General features: G+C 33.3%; 1 protein-coding gene across 1 annotated transcript in view; it reads left to right on the top strand.

Annotated features, from left to right (window-relative positions):
* Window positions 1-15,289, top strand: part of LOC150092364 (uncharacterized) — a 295,890-nt gene that overhangs the window by 181,970 nt on the left and 98,631 nt on the right. The window contains exons 13-14 of the mRNA XM_090414851.1: window positions 2,238-2,339; window positions 12,551-12,667. Of these exons, the coding sequence (XP_090270977.1) occupies window positions 2,238-2,339; window positions 12,551-12,667 (219 nt within the window). The remainder of the gene's footprint in view (window positions 1-2,237; window positions 2,340-12,550; window positions 12,668-15,289) is intronic.

Below are 15,289 nucleotides of genomic sequence, written 5' to 3' on the forward strand. Positions count from 1 at the left end.
ATCCCCTCTGTTAATGGGTATGAAGGCATGTCCTTGTCTGTGGTGCATGTTCCATTATTTTTTTCACTAGTGGATTCTCATGTAGTGGGATCATTTGTGGCATGTCATCAATTTGAGCCCATATTGATTTTTCTCTTTGATATGCTCTAAAAAGACAGCAACAAACATATATCATTCAGGGATGTTGTAATGGTGAGAAGGTGAGGCTGATATATGGATTAAGGTGCCTGTTGACACTTTCTTTACAGTTGCCTTCTCGGCATGAAAGAGAGTTTATTATTATTGCAAGCATCCTTTCAGGGACTCATTAAGGGAGATCACTCACACCACATGTCATACTGTCTCATGAATTCATTAATACTATCTAATGTAGTCTTTTTAACTACATTCATTCTCAACTTCCATAGATGTCCTCTCATCCTTCCCTGCTCTTCATAAAATGAAAACATTCCATTTGCTGGTATACTGTATAACTCAAATGGTTGTATGTCTCTATCATATTACTCCCACCTCTTTTTCATGTCTGCTAGTATCTGTGGTCCACAAATTCTCAATCTATCATCATCTACATATCTACATTCCACAGTCTTAATATCATCTTTAACATTCTCCTTTGCACCCTTTCCACTGCATCTGTATCACCTTAGAAACCAGGAGACCAGATCTGCACACAGTAGTAATCTAAAGTAAATATGCAAAATTACTTCCATATTCTTACATGTCAGTGTTCATTTTTGCTATATGATTCCTGAAATTCAACTTTCTGAATTTCAGATCTTTCTGGATTCAGAATGTGAGCCTAATTGGGCATTTGAGACATCCTATTTTCATAGATGTTGATGGCTTAGTTGTGTTAAATGTAAGGATGATATTATTCCTGGTGGGAACCAGGTTACTATTCCTAAGTATGAGCATTCTCCTTATGGCTTTTATTCCTTGGTGTTTCAATTTTGAGCAAAACTCTTCATCAAGAACATTGAGAAGGTCCCACTCTTATGTTACTCCTCAAGAATAATTCAAAGTTTTGTAGGGTTGGGATGACTGGTTGGTATTTGCTTGATAGATATTGCATGAAGGAGTTACTGCTCTAATTGTGTTTGTGTTGTTGTTTCTATAAGAATGTTCCTTGAGTGGAGTTTCCTGATTGATTTTTGAGACCCACCAGCCATTTTAAACCCTTTTAGATGAAGAATGGCAATATGTTTCCAAGTGGATGTTTGTCAGTTGAGTGTAGTATTAAGAAAGTTGATATGTTAATTAATATCTTTGATGTTTTTGTTTCTTGATTTTGTTTTTGGTTAATGTGATGAACATGGTTAGGACTTATTGAGGGCTGTGATCAACAATAAGCAGATGAAAAATTATTCATGCTCAATGGGAATTTGTTTCAGTGCTAGAGCCACACATGGACATCCATTCTCTTGCAAGAAGTAACTGTGGAATGCCAGGACTACTCTGGATATCATACCAGCACCACAGCAAGCCTCATGCCCTGTCCCTTGAACATGGAGAAGGAGGCATGCTGCAACACTGTTGACCCTTGCAGGTAGGCCCACTAACCAATTAATCTGGTTTGGTCATCCAAGACTACCTTTCTTGCCAAAACAGAGATCGAAATAGTGCAAGAAATAAGGTAGTAAAAAAAAATAAAATAAAATAAATAAAATCTCAGGAGAAGTAGAGCAAAAAATAAAGAAGGGGAAAAAGCATAGAAAATGAATAATAATGAAAAAGACCAGTACCATCACTGGAGGTCCACTTGCCATAAACAGATGCTTCACATTAGGTTAGCATTGGTTAATTGATCATAATAGACTGTTGATAACACATAAGAGGGAATGTGAGGTGACATGAATTATAGCTGTCTTATGCACCATGAGAAGACAACTTTGGTCGTGTTAGCTTTTAAATGATGAAAAAAATTAATATCTGAAATATATTATGACATGAATCATCTGTATTGATCTTTCATTCTAAAAGGACCTTTTTTTCAAGATCTACTTGGATCTGGCATTCTCATTCCTTTAGATTTATAAGTTAATATTTGTGTATGATAATCTGTTTATTTGTTTATAGTCTAATAATTTATATTTTGCAGTTCTTATAAATTTCATTTCACACACATGATAAAGACAGAAGTGCTAACAGGTTATATATACAATGAAACTGATTTAATATGTGTATAATGCTGTTTTAATTAGTAAAGTTATAGCACTTTCATTTTTCTTTATTTCAAGGCCTTTTACTGTGAACAGAGAAAACGAGTCTTAGCAATTCAGTATGAAAACTTTAATCTTCCTGGAATAATGGCAAAAGTTTTGCCAGATGAAATGCTAATAGTAAGTTATTTATTTTATTCAATATTTCATTTCTTTTGCTGATTTTGTTTTAAAGTTGCCACTGCGTGTGAATGTACATGTCATTCAATTTCAATTCAGATTTTCTCAGTGTTGTCACATTATAGAAAGGTATTGCCATGGTTGTTCTTCCTTTGCAGATTAAAGCATAACTTGCACATTTCTAGAAAACAGTTAGTGAAGTCTGTAACAAACTTGAATTTTCTAACATTCAATAACTGATATTCTAGATATTTGGAAAAATTCAGATAGTTGACACAGCTAAGTAGATACCTTTCTCTTCTGTCATTTCATTCCAATGTGATATGATGATCCTTGCACAGACTCCCTCACACAATAAAATTGAAAAAAATTATCGTATCTGACAAGCTGGCCAAAATTAATCAGTCATAGGACTTGCATCAGAATGTTCATGAGTGATACCAGGAATCAAAAGGCTTGGAAAGCTTTCCACAGAAATATGAATAGTTTTGAATATGAGCAGAAAACCTGGAAAGAGAGCTGAAGACATTCTTCTCGAGATTAGCTTAGATAGATTGCATTGTCTTATGCTAAACCTTAAAATTTTAGAGCATTGAAAGAACATTTAAAACATTGGTCCCCGTGAGTTCTATACAATGAGTCAAACGTATTATCCAGTTCTTTCTCTTCTTGAGGTTTACTGATATATTGCTACAGATAGCTGTTGCAAAGTTGCTCTAAAAATTTACTACCCATTATGTTATTTGCTCTACTATTCTCCCAGTTTTCTATATTAAAATTCTCCTCGAATAATACTTTAGTTTTCCCCTCTCTGATTAAGTAGACCAATTATGTTATCATACTGTAATGCACTTCCACCCTGGACTACACACCCTTCATCTTATTAAGCGCTGCATCATCTCAGTTCTCTACCCAGAATATGAATTCATTGCAGCATCAGTAGAAAGAGGTTGCCTGGAAATATTAATAACTGTCTTATTAGGATCTACAGTGGATGAAGGCCAGTGACAATTAATTGGATGATTACATTTTGTATAAACATTTCTCACATAGCAGCAAATAATTTGTCTGCAAGAAGCAGTAGAGATATGTTGTACAAGTAGTCCTTCGTGAACAGATTTAATATCAATGTTTTTTTTTTTTTGTGGCCTGACATAGCAAGATAAGTAATGATATACTAGCCCATGCATAAATTTGAGTTTTGGGAGATGAAAAGATTGTTTTTAACCTATAACAGGTGCGTATTACCTGAGGCCACTTTAATTTTTTTTTTTTTTTTTTTTCAAAACTCTAATATGGTTTACACATTTAGCATGTTTAAGTTTTTCATAAAGGTTACATTAATTTCAAGCTAAATCTCTGTAAAGCTCAGAATAACTTGACAAATTGGAATGTAATCCATGATGACTGAAAAAAAATTAATATGGCTTTTGTTTACATAATTTTTATCTTAGCAAGCATAGAATTTTTGTCCCAGTTTCAATGACATCTTCAGTGTGATTTTCAGATTGAAAAAGCAGAACAGAAACTCGATTTGAGAATGAAAACAATTATGGATACAGATTTTACTGATGTAATTTCCTTTTTCTTTGCATCAGCTTCCTTCTCCCATGACTCAAAAAATTCCTCTACTTCTTCCTCAATAAAACTTTCTGTTGCACCATAGTCACAAATAAGCCCCATGATTCAATTTATCATTTTGATGTTTACTCACATCATTCTACTTGATACTTACCCTAGAAGATCTTCATTTTTAGTGTTGAATACTATAGCTACTCCTTTCTTTCCATGATCATTATTACCAGAATATAGTATCTTGTTTTGTTATTTAGAAGAATCTCATCTGTTTTTGTCTTGTTTCAGCAACACCAATTATGTCAACTTATACTTATCTAATAATGCCTCTTACACTGATGGTGCTAATCTTTAATTCTGCTGATAACTCGATGAACTGGAATGTTAGTCATGATAACTGATATGGATTTTATTTACATAATTTTTCTTTTAGCAAGCATAGAATTTTCACCTATGTCAAGTGCATCTTCAGTATGACTTTCAAATTAAACAAATAGAAGAACAGGGACCAGAAGATTTGACTGAAAATGCATGAACTACACAAACATGATGTAGAGTAATATAAACATTCCATAAGATAATTACTTTTATAAAGAATACTAATCTTCCAAAGGATTTAGTGTTTGGTGGAGATACATGAAGTTCTGACTATTCGGGCTCATGGATTTATCATAACGATGTATGGCTGCTTATCTACCTGTCTGGCAGAATATGATAACCCACACTGGCAAAGAATTTAATAGACTTCAGGTGTGGGCCAAAAGTAGAAGCTGATCTTTTGCAGAGCCTAGAAAAGCAGAACTTTGGTAATAGGGCATAAGGACACCTGTAGGCCAACAGATCTAAATAGTTTGGCTGCATCTTCGGAGACACCTTTAACAATAATTTTGCCCATTAGCAAGGAAGGTGGACTTGATGTAATTTATTTCCTGAAAGATTAGAGCGTTGATGGAATGCAGAAAGTGAGCTCAATGCAACAGTCTTAATGGTACCAGATTTTTGAACAAGCTTGATGATGTGAAAGAATATGCTGGTATGAATAGTCTGGTATGAGTTTTCTTGCTAAAAACTAAGAAATGAAGACTACCGTTTTGTTTTTATGTGACTCCTGCCCTCAAAAGCTTCTATAAATGCCTATAGTACATTCGAGTATAGGTGGATTAAAGATTTTTATTGATTTTTTTATATGTTTTTTGGTATTTTTTGTATTTATTTTTTACCAGGTCTGGAAACTACATTCTAGAGAACAAACATAGAACTTTTTCAAGCCACTTCAGGCCTTTAATAAATGAGGCATTTGAAGTAGAAGGAGATCTAAAATGGTCGATGCAATGGTGGAATCTGTTGATTTTAATTATGAACTATTGTAGATCCATAAGGGAATCATGCCACACTGGAAAGATATCAAAATATCTGTACCATGATGATGGGTTAGGAAAGATGCTGTTTTCAGTCTCCATTGTTCATATCATTCTATGAAGTTGGCAAGTGTTGGAGCAAAAGGAGTATATGTTACTATACCTTCATTTTGTTGGTAAAACTTATTCTGGCATGTGAGATAGCCAGAGTGAATAGCAATCAAACAAGTGGACAATATCTGCAAGAAAGCTTTACTTGAGGAAGTCAAGTGATTCATCTAGGTGACTATTGGTAAATAAAGACACAATATCTAAGCTGAAAAGAAGATCACAGTTCATCTAGTTATCAGCAGAATTGAAGATTGGCATCCTCAGTATAACAGTCATTATGGGAAAAGAAATAGAAATAGCAGAAGAATTGGAGAAGTACTAGATCAGTGTAATTGGGTGTTACTGAAATAAACATGACAAAAACAGATAAGATTATTCTGATTAAATTAAACTTGCCAAGAAATTATATTGTGTGTAAGTGTAAGTGAATTTTAAGCCAAAAAATTTCTATATTCTTCTAAATAAATTCAAGATACTATATTCTTGTAATAAGAATAAATAGATTGATCAGGGAAAGGAAAGAGTAGCTATAGTGTTTCAACACTAAGCATGAAGATGATAATCTTGGGTAGTATTACATAAAGTGATATGGGTAAACATCAAAATGGTAAATTGGACAATGAGACTTATTTGTGATTTATGGTCCAACAACAAAGGTTCTACTGAGTTAGAAGTGGAGGAATTTTTCAAGTAATTAGAGAAGGCAGCAGATGCAATGAAAAAGCTGGTCCTATTAGGATATTCTAAACCTCTGAAAATGAATACCTGACATTGAAATGTTTGAGAAAACAGCAAAGATGATAATGGTAAGTACCTGTTGGATTTCCATTCAGGTTATGGACTAGCCATTACTAATACAGTGTTCCAACATAAAGATACACACAAATTTACATAAAGAGAAGACATTAGAAAAAAGAAGTCGTATTATCTATGTTTATTGTTAATAGTGATAGCTTCATGCTGGTTCAGGACAGAAGGATATACAAGAGATTTAAAATAGAAAGTGATCACCGTTTAATTTTGAGCAGGATAAAATTGAATATATATATATATATATATATACACATTGAAAAGAAAATGGTGGAAATAATTTAGAAAAAGAATCAAGTTGAGTCACTTACTCAGGTAAGTTGTAGGCTCAAATATACAAGAAAAAATGGAAGAATTAGTAAATTCATTAGCCTGCTTGGCTGAGCAGTTATATCTGCTCTCCAACCAACTGTGAGTTTGAATTCTGCTATGGGCATGAATGTTTGTGATTGTCTTTAAGTGGTAGATGAATTTCATTGCTCAGTATGAGGCTAACTGCCCCATGTGTTGGAGGCCTGAAGTGAGGCAATAGCCTAAAAAAAAAAAGTTCCATGTTTGGCCTGTAGAGCAGGGCTTCTGGCATAAATCTTCTCTGTCTTCGACAAACTTGAGCAAAGAGTCTTGTAAAGTTCTCAGTGGATTACTCATTAATCTTTCAAACTCCTTCTGCAGAGACACTGTCAATTGTGCATTTCCTAATCTGTAATGATATTAAAAAAATAACAATACAAAAAAAATTAATTAATAAAAATGGGGGTAAAAATCTTTAGTTCTCCCACAGTTCTGATGTATTAAGTTTTCACACAAACTGTTTTGAAGTGAGAGCCACATAAGAATAAATAAATAATAATTTTAAAAAAAAAATGGTGTGCCAGGCACTTGCAAATGATGTTCTATGTGAAGCATCTCTGTAGAATTTAATTTTCATGAAATAAAGAAAAGAAAAGAAATGCAGCTTTATTTTTTTTAATGTAATTTATTAGCTTTCGATTTTGGGAATATAATATACAATTGATTTGTGGTGACTAAAATATGAAACAGACTTGTGAGTACAAGTATGCTCCACTGGAAAACTTCATCTACTGAAGTACTGCTTCTCATTGTTGCTATAGTAGGATGCTGTTCATGTTGAGGGTGGATTTCTCTTTTAGAAACTCAAAAAGGTCCTGCAAATTAGGATCACAGGAACCAATGTTGGAGTTGCCATTTAGAATCATTGGTATTTGATATTAATTTTTCTTCAAGAGCATAGCACCTTCTCTGGTATAAAGCAGAAGAATGAAGTGAATAAAATTTATATCTTCAGTCGATTGGTTTTGTAAAACATATATGGCCATGTTGAGAACAGTTTTTCATTAAGTAAAAAACATTCAGTGCCACAAATACCTTCCACTGATCTCATGCCTGTAAACATCCCCATCATTTGTTGGTAAATAATATTGAGATTGGGAACAATAATATGTGCATTATTGTTGTTATGTATTTCATTTGCATGACACTATCAAAGTTAGGCATGCTAATATACTAGTCATTATTTAGCCAAGTATTCATAAGATCTTTGGAATGAGCTGGAAGACATTGACAGTTAAGAGGAAGAACAGATAAATCTTCTCTGTCTTCAACAAACGTGAGCAAAGAGTCTTGTACAGTTCTCAGTGGATTACTCATTAATCTTTCAAACTCCTTCTGCAGAGACAGTGTCAATTGTGCATTTCCTAATCTGTAGTGAAAGGTCTTGTCACTGGTAAGAGAAACGATATAGAATCCATTTATATAAGTTACTCTTGACAAGGCAACGTATGCCAACAACTACACATGGTTCTTTTCATATTCATATGCAATCAAATAGAAAGTTCCTCCTTGAGATTTATGAATAGTTATGTGAAAAAAACATTTTAAAAATCCAGAAATGATGAGTTTGTAAATAAGAACCAAACCTTAGAGACTTAGTGGTAGACTGAAGTAAATATTAATTGATTTAGCCAGAGAGTTATGTGGTGAAATTGTCAGCAAGGATAGAAAAGCAAAACTCAGTGGTGGATACAAATTTAAAAAGGCATTTGTGGAAAAGATAAACATGTCAAATACTCCTAAGAAGTAAGTCAGCAGATATCAGGAGAGAATACAGAGAAAACTGTAAGAGAACTGTGTAAAATAGCTAAATAAGTCATTTGAATCTTTGGTAAGAATATGGAAGACAAATAAAACTGAAGATAAAACTATTGTGGATGTCTAAATGAAGCAAGAAGTTGCAGAATTGTGGAAGAAAATGTTTAAGAGAAATGCAATCAGGAGTACATATCAATGCTAGAGGCAGAAAAAACCCATCAAACTTGAAATATGTAGGTTCTGGAATAGATATTTGACCAAAAATTCCTAAATGTGGAGGTATAAAGTTTTATTTTACAGTTGTCACACTGCATGTTCCAGATGTTATGGTCAAAAGGTTCAATCAGATTATTTGAATAACTTTCATAATATAATTTTTTTTTTTTTAAAGGTAAATAAAACTAAATGTGAAAATTACAGACATTTTCTTACAGAATTAAGAAAAGTGTTCTGGGTAAGATTTATGCATACTTGAGAAGAAGCTAAAGAGAGGGGGGGGGAGAAACTTAATGAAGAGCAAGCTGGATTCGGACCAAATAGAGATGATAGGATTGAATTTTCACTTTAAGTGAAATCATGGTAATATAACAAGGATCTGGAAGTTGTGTATAACAAGGTGCTGAGTGCTCAAAATGCTACTTTACATGGTGAAAACAAGACACTGTATCCAGCTATACAAAGTCTGTATTTGAATTGTAAGTCAGCAGTTAGAATTCACAGAAGTACACGAAGATTTAATGTTAAAACCAGGTGTGGGACAAAGGTGCACACTATCTATTATTATTCATCATCAATATGGATCACATATATAGATGATGAATTGCTGATATTAAACTCGCTTCTTTATGCAATTATTTTGCATTTATTTTGAAATTAATCCATTACAAGTTGGCAGAATTCCTTAACTAATTTGAATAACTGCTGTAATAAATTTGATATGAAAATTGCCAAAGACTATGAAAATAAGCAGAAACATTGAAAACATCAACTGTCCTGAGGCACAATTTGTAGTGAAGGTGGCAAATTAAAGATGGAAGTAGGCAACAAAATTAGCAAAGCTGGTATGGTAAGGAGACAATAGAATTAACTTACGTGGAATAAGAGAGAAATTAGTTGAAACAGCTGTATGCAAGACAGTCTTCTTCTTACATGGATTTTAGGCCAGGTGGCCTGTTCAGTCTCATGCCATCTCTTTCTTGGTCTTTCGATTCTTCTTTTACCGTTTATTTTATATCTGTATAATATATTCAGTGGTCTGCTGTTGTCCATTAAATTTAAATGTTCTATCCATTTTTGTTTATACTGTCTTATTTAGTAAAAAATTGGTTTTATATTCAGGGATTGTAAAATTTCTTCATTTGTTTTATGGTCCCACTTGGTATATCCATCTGTTTTTCTGAGAAATCTCATTTCTGCTGTTTGAATTCATTTTTCCTCTTTCCTTCTTATGGTCCATCTTTTACTTCCATATAGTAGGGTTGATCCTGACAAGACATTATAGTCTGATTCTAGAGTGTTTTTGTACTAGGGATGGCTTAAATATATTATTTATTATGCCATTTACTTTGACAAAGTTTGATATTTTAGTGTCTTTCTTTTTCTTCTTTCTATGATAAATCATTGAAAGTATTTTCTTGTTCTAGTATTTTATATTCTATCACTATTTTACTTCTTATTGAGTTTTCTCATTTGAATATAATTATTTTTGTTTTTTCTTTAGATATTGTCATATTATATTGTTTTGAGATATCATTTAATAATTTTAATGATCTTTGTAAATCATCTTCTGATATAGCTAATACTATTTGATCATCTGCAAATAGTAGTGTATCTGTCTTCATTTGTGGGGTTATTTGTATACTAAATGAGTTATACTGTGTCCAGATTGTTATAATTTTATATATGTATGTATATATTTATATATATAAATATATATATAAATAAAATTAGTATATATACTAATATACTATAAAACACATATATATTGTGTATATATATACACACACAGTATATATGTATGTATGAAGCTTGATTTACTCGATTGTTGTACATTTTTATAAAAAGATTGAATGACTAGAACCGAGAGAAATGAAAACAAAGTTTATTAGTACTACACAACTAGTTTCGGCTTGTATCAGCCTTCGTCAGGTGCACATTAAAAAGAAGAAATAACCACTAAAAACACACGGAGGAAAGAACTGTAAACAACAACACGGAAAATTATTGTATATATATTTCAACATTAAAACCATTGAAGTCTGCGCATTCAAAATTGCTCCCTCGTTGGCTTCATTGTTGGACGTATGTTTGCATGTAGCATCTCACGAACGCCAGTATTTGATAGTAGCACAATGACAGTCTGAAAGGTTGTAACTCAGGTTGCTGTTGAGATGTAGGGGTTCAGAATGATTTCTTTTGATTCTATTATCTTTCTTTCTAATTCATCGTGACAACATAAAACGTTATTAGACTTGTCCCATAGGACTGTATGGCTAGGGTTTTCTTCATTAGAATTGGCTGAGAATAGAACATGACTAGACAAAGTACTGGCTCGTGTTCTCTCTTAAGTGATGTCTCTCTTGTGCCCCTCAATGCATAACTCGATTGACTTCTCTGTTTGGCCAAAGTAAGGCATGTCACAGTTGCACCAGATCTGGTAAACACCAGGATATTTAAGATTATGATGTCTAGGTTTCGGATGGCTCACAAAGGAGCGAATTTTAGGAAGAGGAGTAAATAAACTTCTTATGTTGTATTTTCTAAGAACCTTGGCTAATTTGGGTGGGACAGAGCTTATGTATGGAATAGAAATATTGCCTTTTACACTAATGGTTTCTTCATTACGGTGACCGGGAGGATTAAATAGGAATTTATCAGTAGTTTTTTGAGAATAACCATTTAGTTGAAAAGTAGACTTGAGAAAATTGAGTTCTTTATTAAGTTCTATCTCATCATCAAAAAGAGAGCGAGCATGATGTCCTAGAGTAGAAATGATTCCAAACTTCTGAGGAGGATAATGATGGGAATGACCGTGGGGGATATCTGTTAGTGTGTAGGTTTTCTGTAAATCGAGATTTTGAGTTTTTCTGAGGAACGGGTCAGTTTGATGTCAAAAAAAAAAAAAAAAAAAGCTGATTTTGAAGCTATTAGTCATTTCTATTATTTCTATTAGTCTTTCGTTCAAATAGTTATAATATACAATATTGTTCTTTAGAGATTTATGTACCATGATCATTATACCTGCTTTTGCGTTTTCTTCTTTTTTTATCCCTAGATTTGTATATAGTTGTTGTTTGTTTCTTTTGTACCTTTTTTGTTTTTTCTTTGTTTGTGTTAGTATACATATCTTTATGTTACCTTGGTTTAGTTGTTTATCAAGTTCCTCTTCTTTGTATGTTATGCTTCTCGCATTCCATGTTGCAATCTTCATTATGTGTTCCTTTTTCCAATTTCGTTTACCTTTTCCTGAATTGTGGTCTTTTCTCTGATAATCCATATGGATTTTCTTTGGATGAAATTGAAAGTATATTGAATTTCCCCAGGGCAGTTACTAGCCTGTTGCTGGGTAAGTTCAGTGGTAGGGCTGCTACCCAATGCCTCTAGACAGGCAGATCTGAAGCTTTTACTCTGTTAGGATGTTATGGTTATACTGCCCATACTTGGTTGTCAGTGCCTTGTTTGTACTTTTAGAAGGATGGACCACAAGAAGATGAGGGTTGGCATTTGAGTGGGAGAGGTTATGTAATGTGCTTCACCACCCCTTCCATCCCAAGACAGTTTTTAAACCAATTTTAAGTTATGGTTCTGAAAGAGGAATAGAAATAAAACACTTGATCAAAAACTGAAGACCACAGATATGAGAGTTCTAAGAAACATTAAGGGAGCGATACATGGCATCAACATCTGAATCATATATTAAAAACAGGACTGTTAAGAAAGAATGTGATGTTTTTAGCATTCAGGAAGCTGTAAGCAGAGCTAATGTAAGGTGGAGTGGTTAACTTAAATGAAATGAGGGATCGAAGATTAGGAATTGATCATCGTCAGGAAAAAGTCCCAGAGAAAGAACAAGATCTAGGTCAGTTGATGTGGTAAGAGGTGTCTTAAAAGACTGAAGTATAAAATGTGACAGCATTGGGATCCTGATAGATTACACATTAATTTGGCAAAAAAATTGTCATTGAGAATTAAGTAAACTTTTCATATAGTACTAACGTCTGTGATCTGTGTATGTTTTCTTCTTTTCAGGCTTGTGACACTTTTGAATTTTTGGAAGAATTTAAAAGCAAAGTGAAATCTTGTCTTAACCAGCCTTCACCAGAAATCAAAAAATTATCCTGGAAAGAAAACCGAATTGAAAAACTTGTAAGTTATATCAGAAATTTAATTAAAATATTTGTATTATGATAATCTTATTATTTTCACTTTTCACCATGAGATGTTAAATCATCTAGTTGGCAATAGTATGAACTGTATAAATTTCTGCTGTGTATTAAATGAAATGCAATGTAATGCTTTACTACCTAATTGACAAATGGCTCACACAATAGATAATTTGATGATAAAAATATAAAAAAAGACATCATAAGAACAAAATAAGCTTATTTAAATTAAAGTTAATTCTCTGTGTTTGGGTTATTAGTATTTGACTGAACTAACCAACTACTAGTTTAATATATAGTAACAAAAGTAATATAAAATTTTAAAATTATATAAAATATATGGTTTCAGAGGATATATTCAGTTATTCGATGATGATCATGATAAATTAGGAAGGGTGCTGTCCAAAAGTTCTAATTAAACTTGTTACAAGAGGATTTGAATAGATTGGTGCTTTAGACTGAAAAATGGGGATGTCATTTCAGTGTTGCTAAGTGTAAGTTATGCACTTTAGTCTGAGAAGATGCAATCAAGTTTATCGTATTAGAAGAATTCAAGTGGTACAGGAGGAAGCAAGGGATTTGGAGATCTTGTTGGATAGAGAACTGAAGTTCAGGGGACACATTGCAAAAGTTGTAAGGGTTATCCAGAAAATTTCTGCTATAATATTGAATAAGGAAATAGGCCACTTGCATATTATCCTTCACAGGGCAAAGTGATGCAAAATTGAAAGTTGCAAAAGAATAGCAGAGCTAAAAAGAGAAAGAAGCAGGTGGTCCAGGTAAAAATTGAGATCGTGTGAACAAACAAGAAAAACAAGCTAAGGAGAAAATTATGTACAAAAATGAATGATATTAGTCATCTATTCGAATGCAAAAAGGTAAAGAATGAATGCAAAACCGAAAGAACAAAATCTTTCTTTAGCTGAGAAGTATTCTATGAGGGAGGATGTGAAAAAGTTATTGGGTGAAGCAAAAATGAAGAGTGAGAGGGTGAAGATTGTAAATCTCCTGCCATGCTATGATGATGGCGAATTGAGGAGGGCGTTGATAGCAAATGAATTAATATGCAGGTTGTGCAGAAGGAATGATGCAGAGTTTGTGGGACCTATAACCTGAGTTTGACAGAAAGAAGGTTTTGTATAATGCTGATGGATTGCATCTTAATGGTTTTGGTGTTAGGCATCTAGAGAGAGCTTTGTTCAACAAGCATGCAGAAGCACAAATTCAGGAAAACTTAAGTAATTAAGGTGGATGCAGGTGGATGTGTGTGATGACATCCATGAGGCAAGTGAGCATAAGAGTTACCAACAAGTGCAGAATCTATTCTCATCATCATCATCATCAAATTCCTGACATGTACCCTCAAGGGGTGTACAGGATATGATAGTACTACATGAAAAATTTACATCATTACTAACTTCCTATCTACAATTTTCCTCCAAATCAGTCTGTTACTTGTCAAGACTCCAACATTATCAGATCTTATATTTCTATCATCTAAGGCACTTTGTACTGTATCAATCCACCTATATCAACGTCTTTCTCTGAGTCATTTTCCTGCCAACCTGGCAGAGAACACTTGTTTTGCTAATCTTTCCTTGCCCATTCTGTTTAAATGACCATACCACCTGAGATTAGCTCTGCTAACGCATTCCTGGATGCTGACAATGTCAAGTTCTTTCCTAATATTCTCGTTTTTAATATGATATTGCCATTGATGCCATCTGTTCACACTTCTAATCTTTCTCAGGACTCTCATATCTGCAGTCTTTGGTCAAGTGTTTTACTTCTGACCCAGCTCTCAGATCCATAAGTTACAACTGGTTTGAACACTGTCTTGTATACAGCTAATTTAGTGTTCTGACTAATTTCTCTCTTATTCCATATGAATTTATTCAATTGACTGCCTACCATACCAGCTTTGTTGATTCTGTTGTCTATTTCCATATTTAATTTACCATCTTCACTAAAAATCGTGCCTAAGTAGCTGAAATGTTTTACTTGTTCCACAGGTTCCCTGTTCACAACGCAGTTGACATTTTCAACAATTCTACCTATTTTCATTGTCTTTGTCTTTTTAATGCTGACCTTCATACCATATCTATTACAACAGCTATTCAATTTAGTCAGAGAATCTTGCAGACTTGTAGCAGATTTATTCAGAAGTATAACATCATCCGCATAAAGCAAAGAGCTGACATTAACATCTCCAATTTTGATATCATGTTTAATACCACTTTCCTTCATAATGTGATCCATATAGATAATGAATAACAGAGGGGATAATGTACATCCTTGTCTCACACCAGATTTAACATTAAACCATTTACCTGTACTTCCTTCAATTCTAACTGCTGACTACAACTCAAATAAAGATAAGTATTGCATGATATAATGTCCCATTGACACCATATAACTGTAGCGTATCGAATAGCTTCTCTCTCTTGGCAACTTGTCATATGCCTTTTCCAAATTGACAAAACTTAAATATAGTTCTTTGTTATATTCCCATGCCTTTTCAACTATTTGTTGTAAAGTGAAGATCTGATCCTGACAGCCTCTATTTGGCCTGAATCCAGCTTGTTCTTCACCAAGTTTTTCTTCT

This window comes from Typopeltis vanoorti, chromosome 26 (genome assembly GCF_054136105.1).
Source record: "Typopeltis vanoorti isolate ZY-2024b chromosome 26, IOZ_Tvanoo_1.0, whole genome shotgun sequence".
Classification (NCBI taxonomy): Eukaryota; Metazoa; Arthropoda; class Arachnida; order Uropygi; family Thelyphonidae; genus Typopeltis; species Typopeltis vanoorti.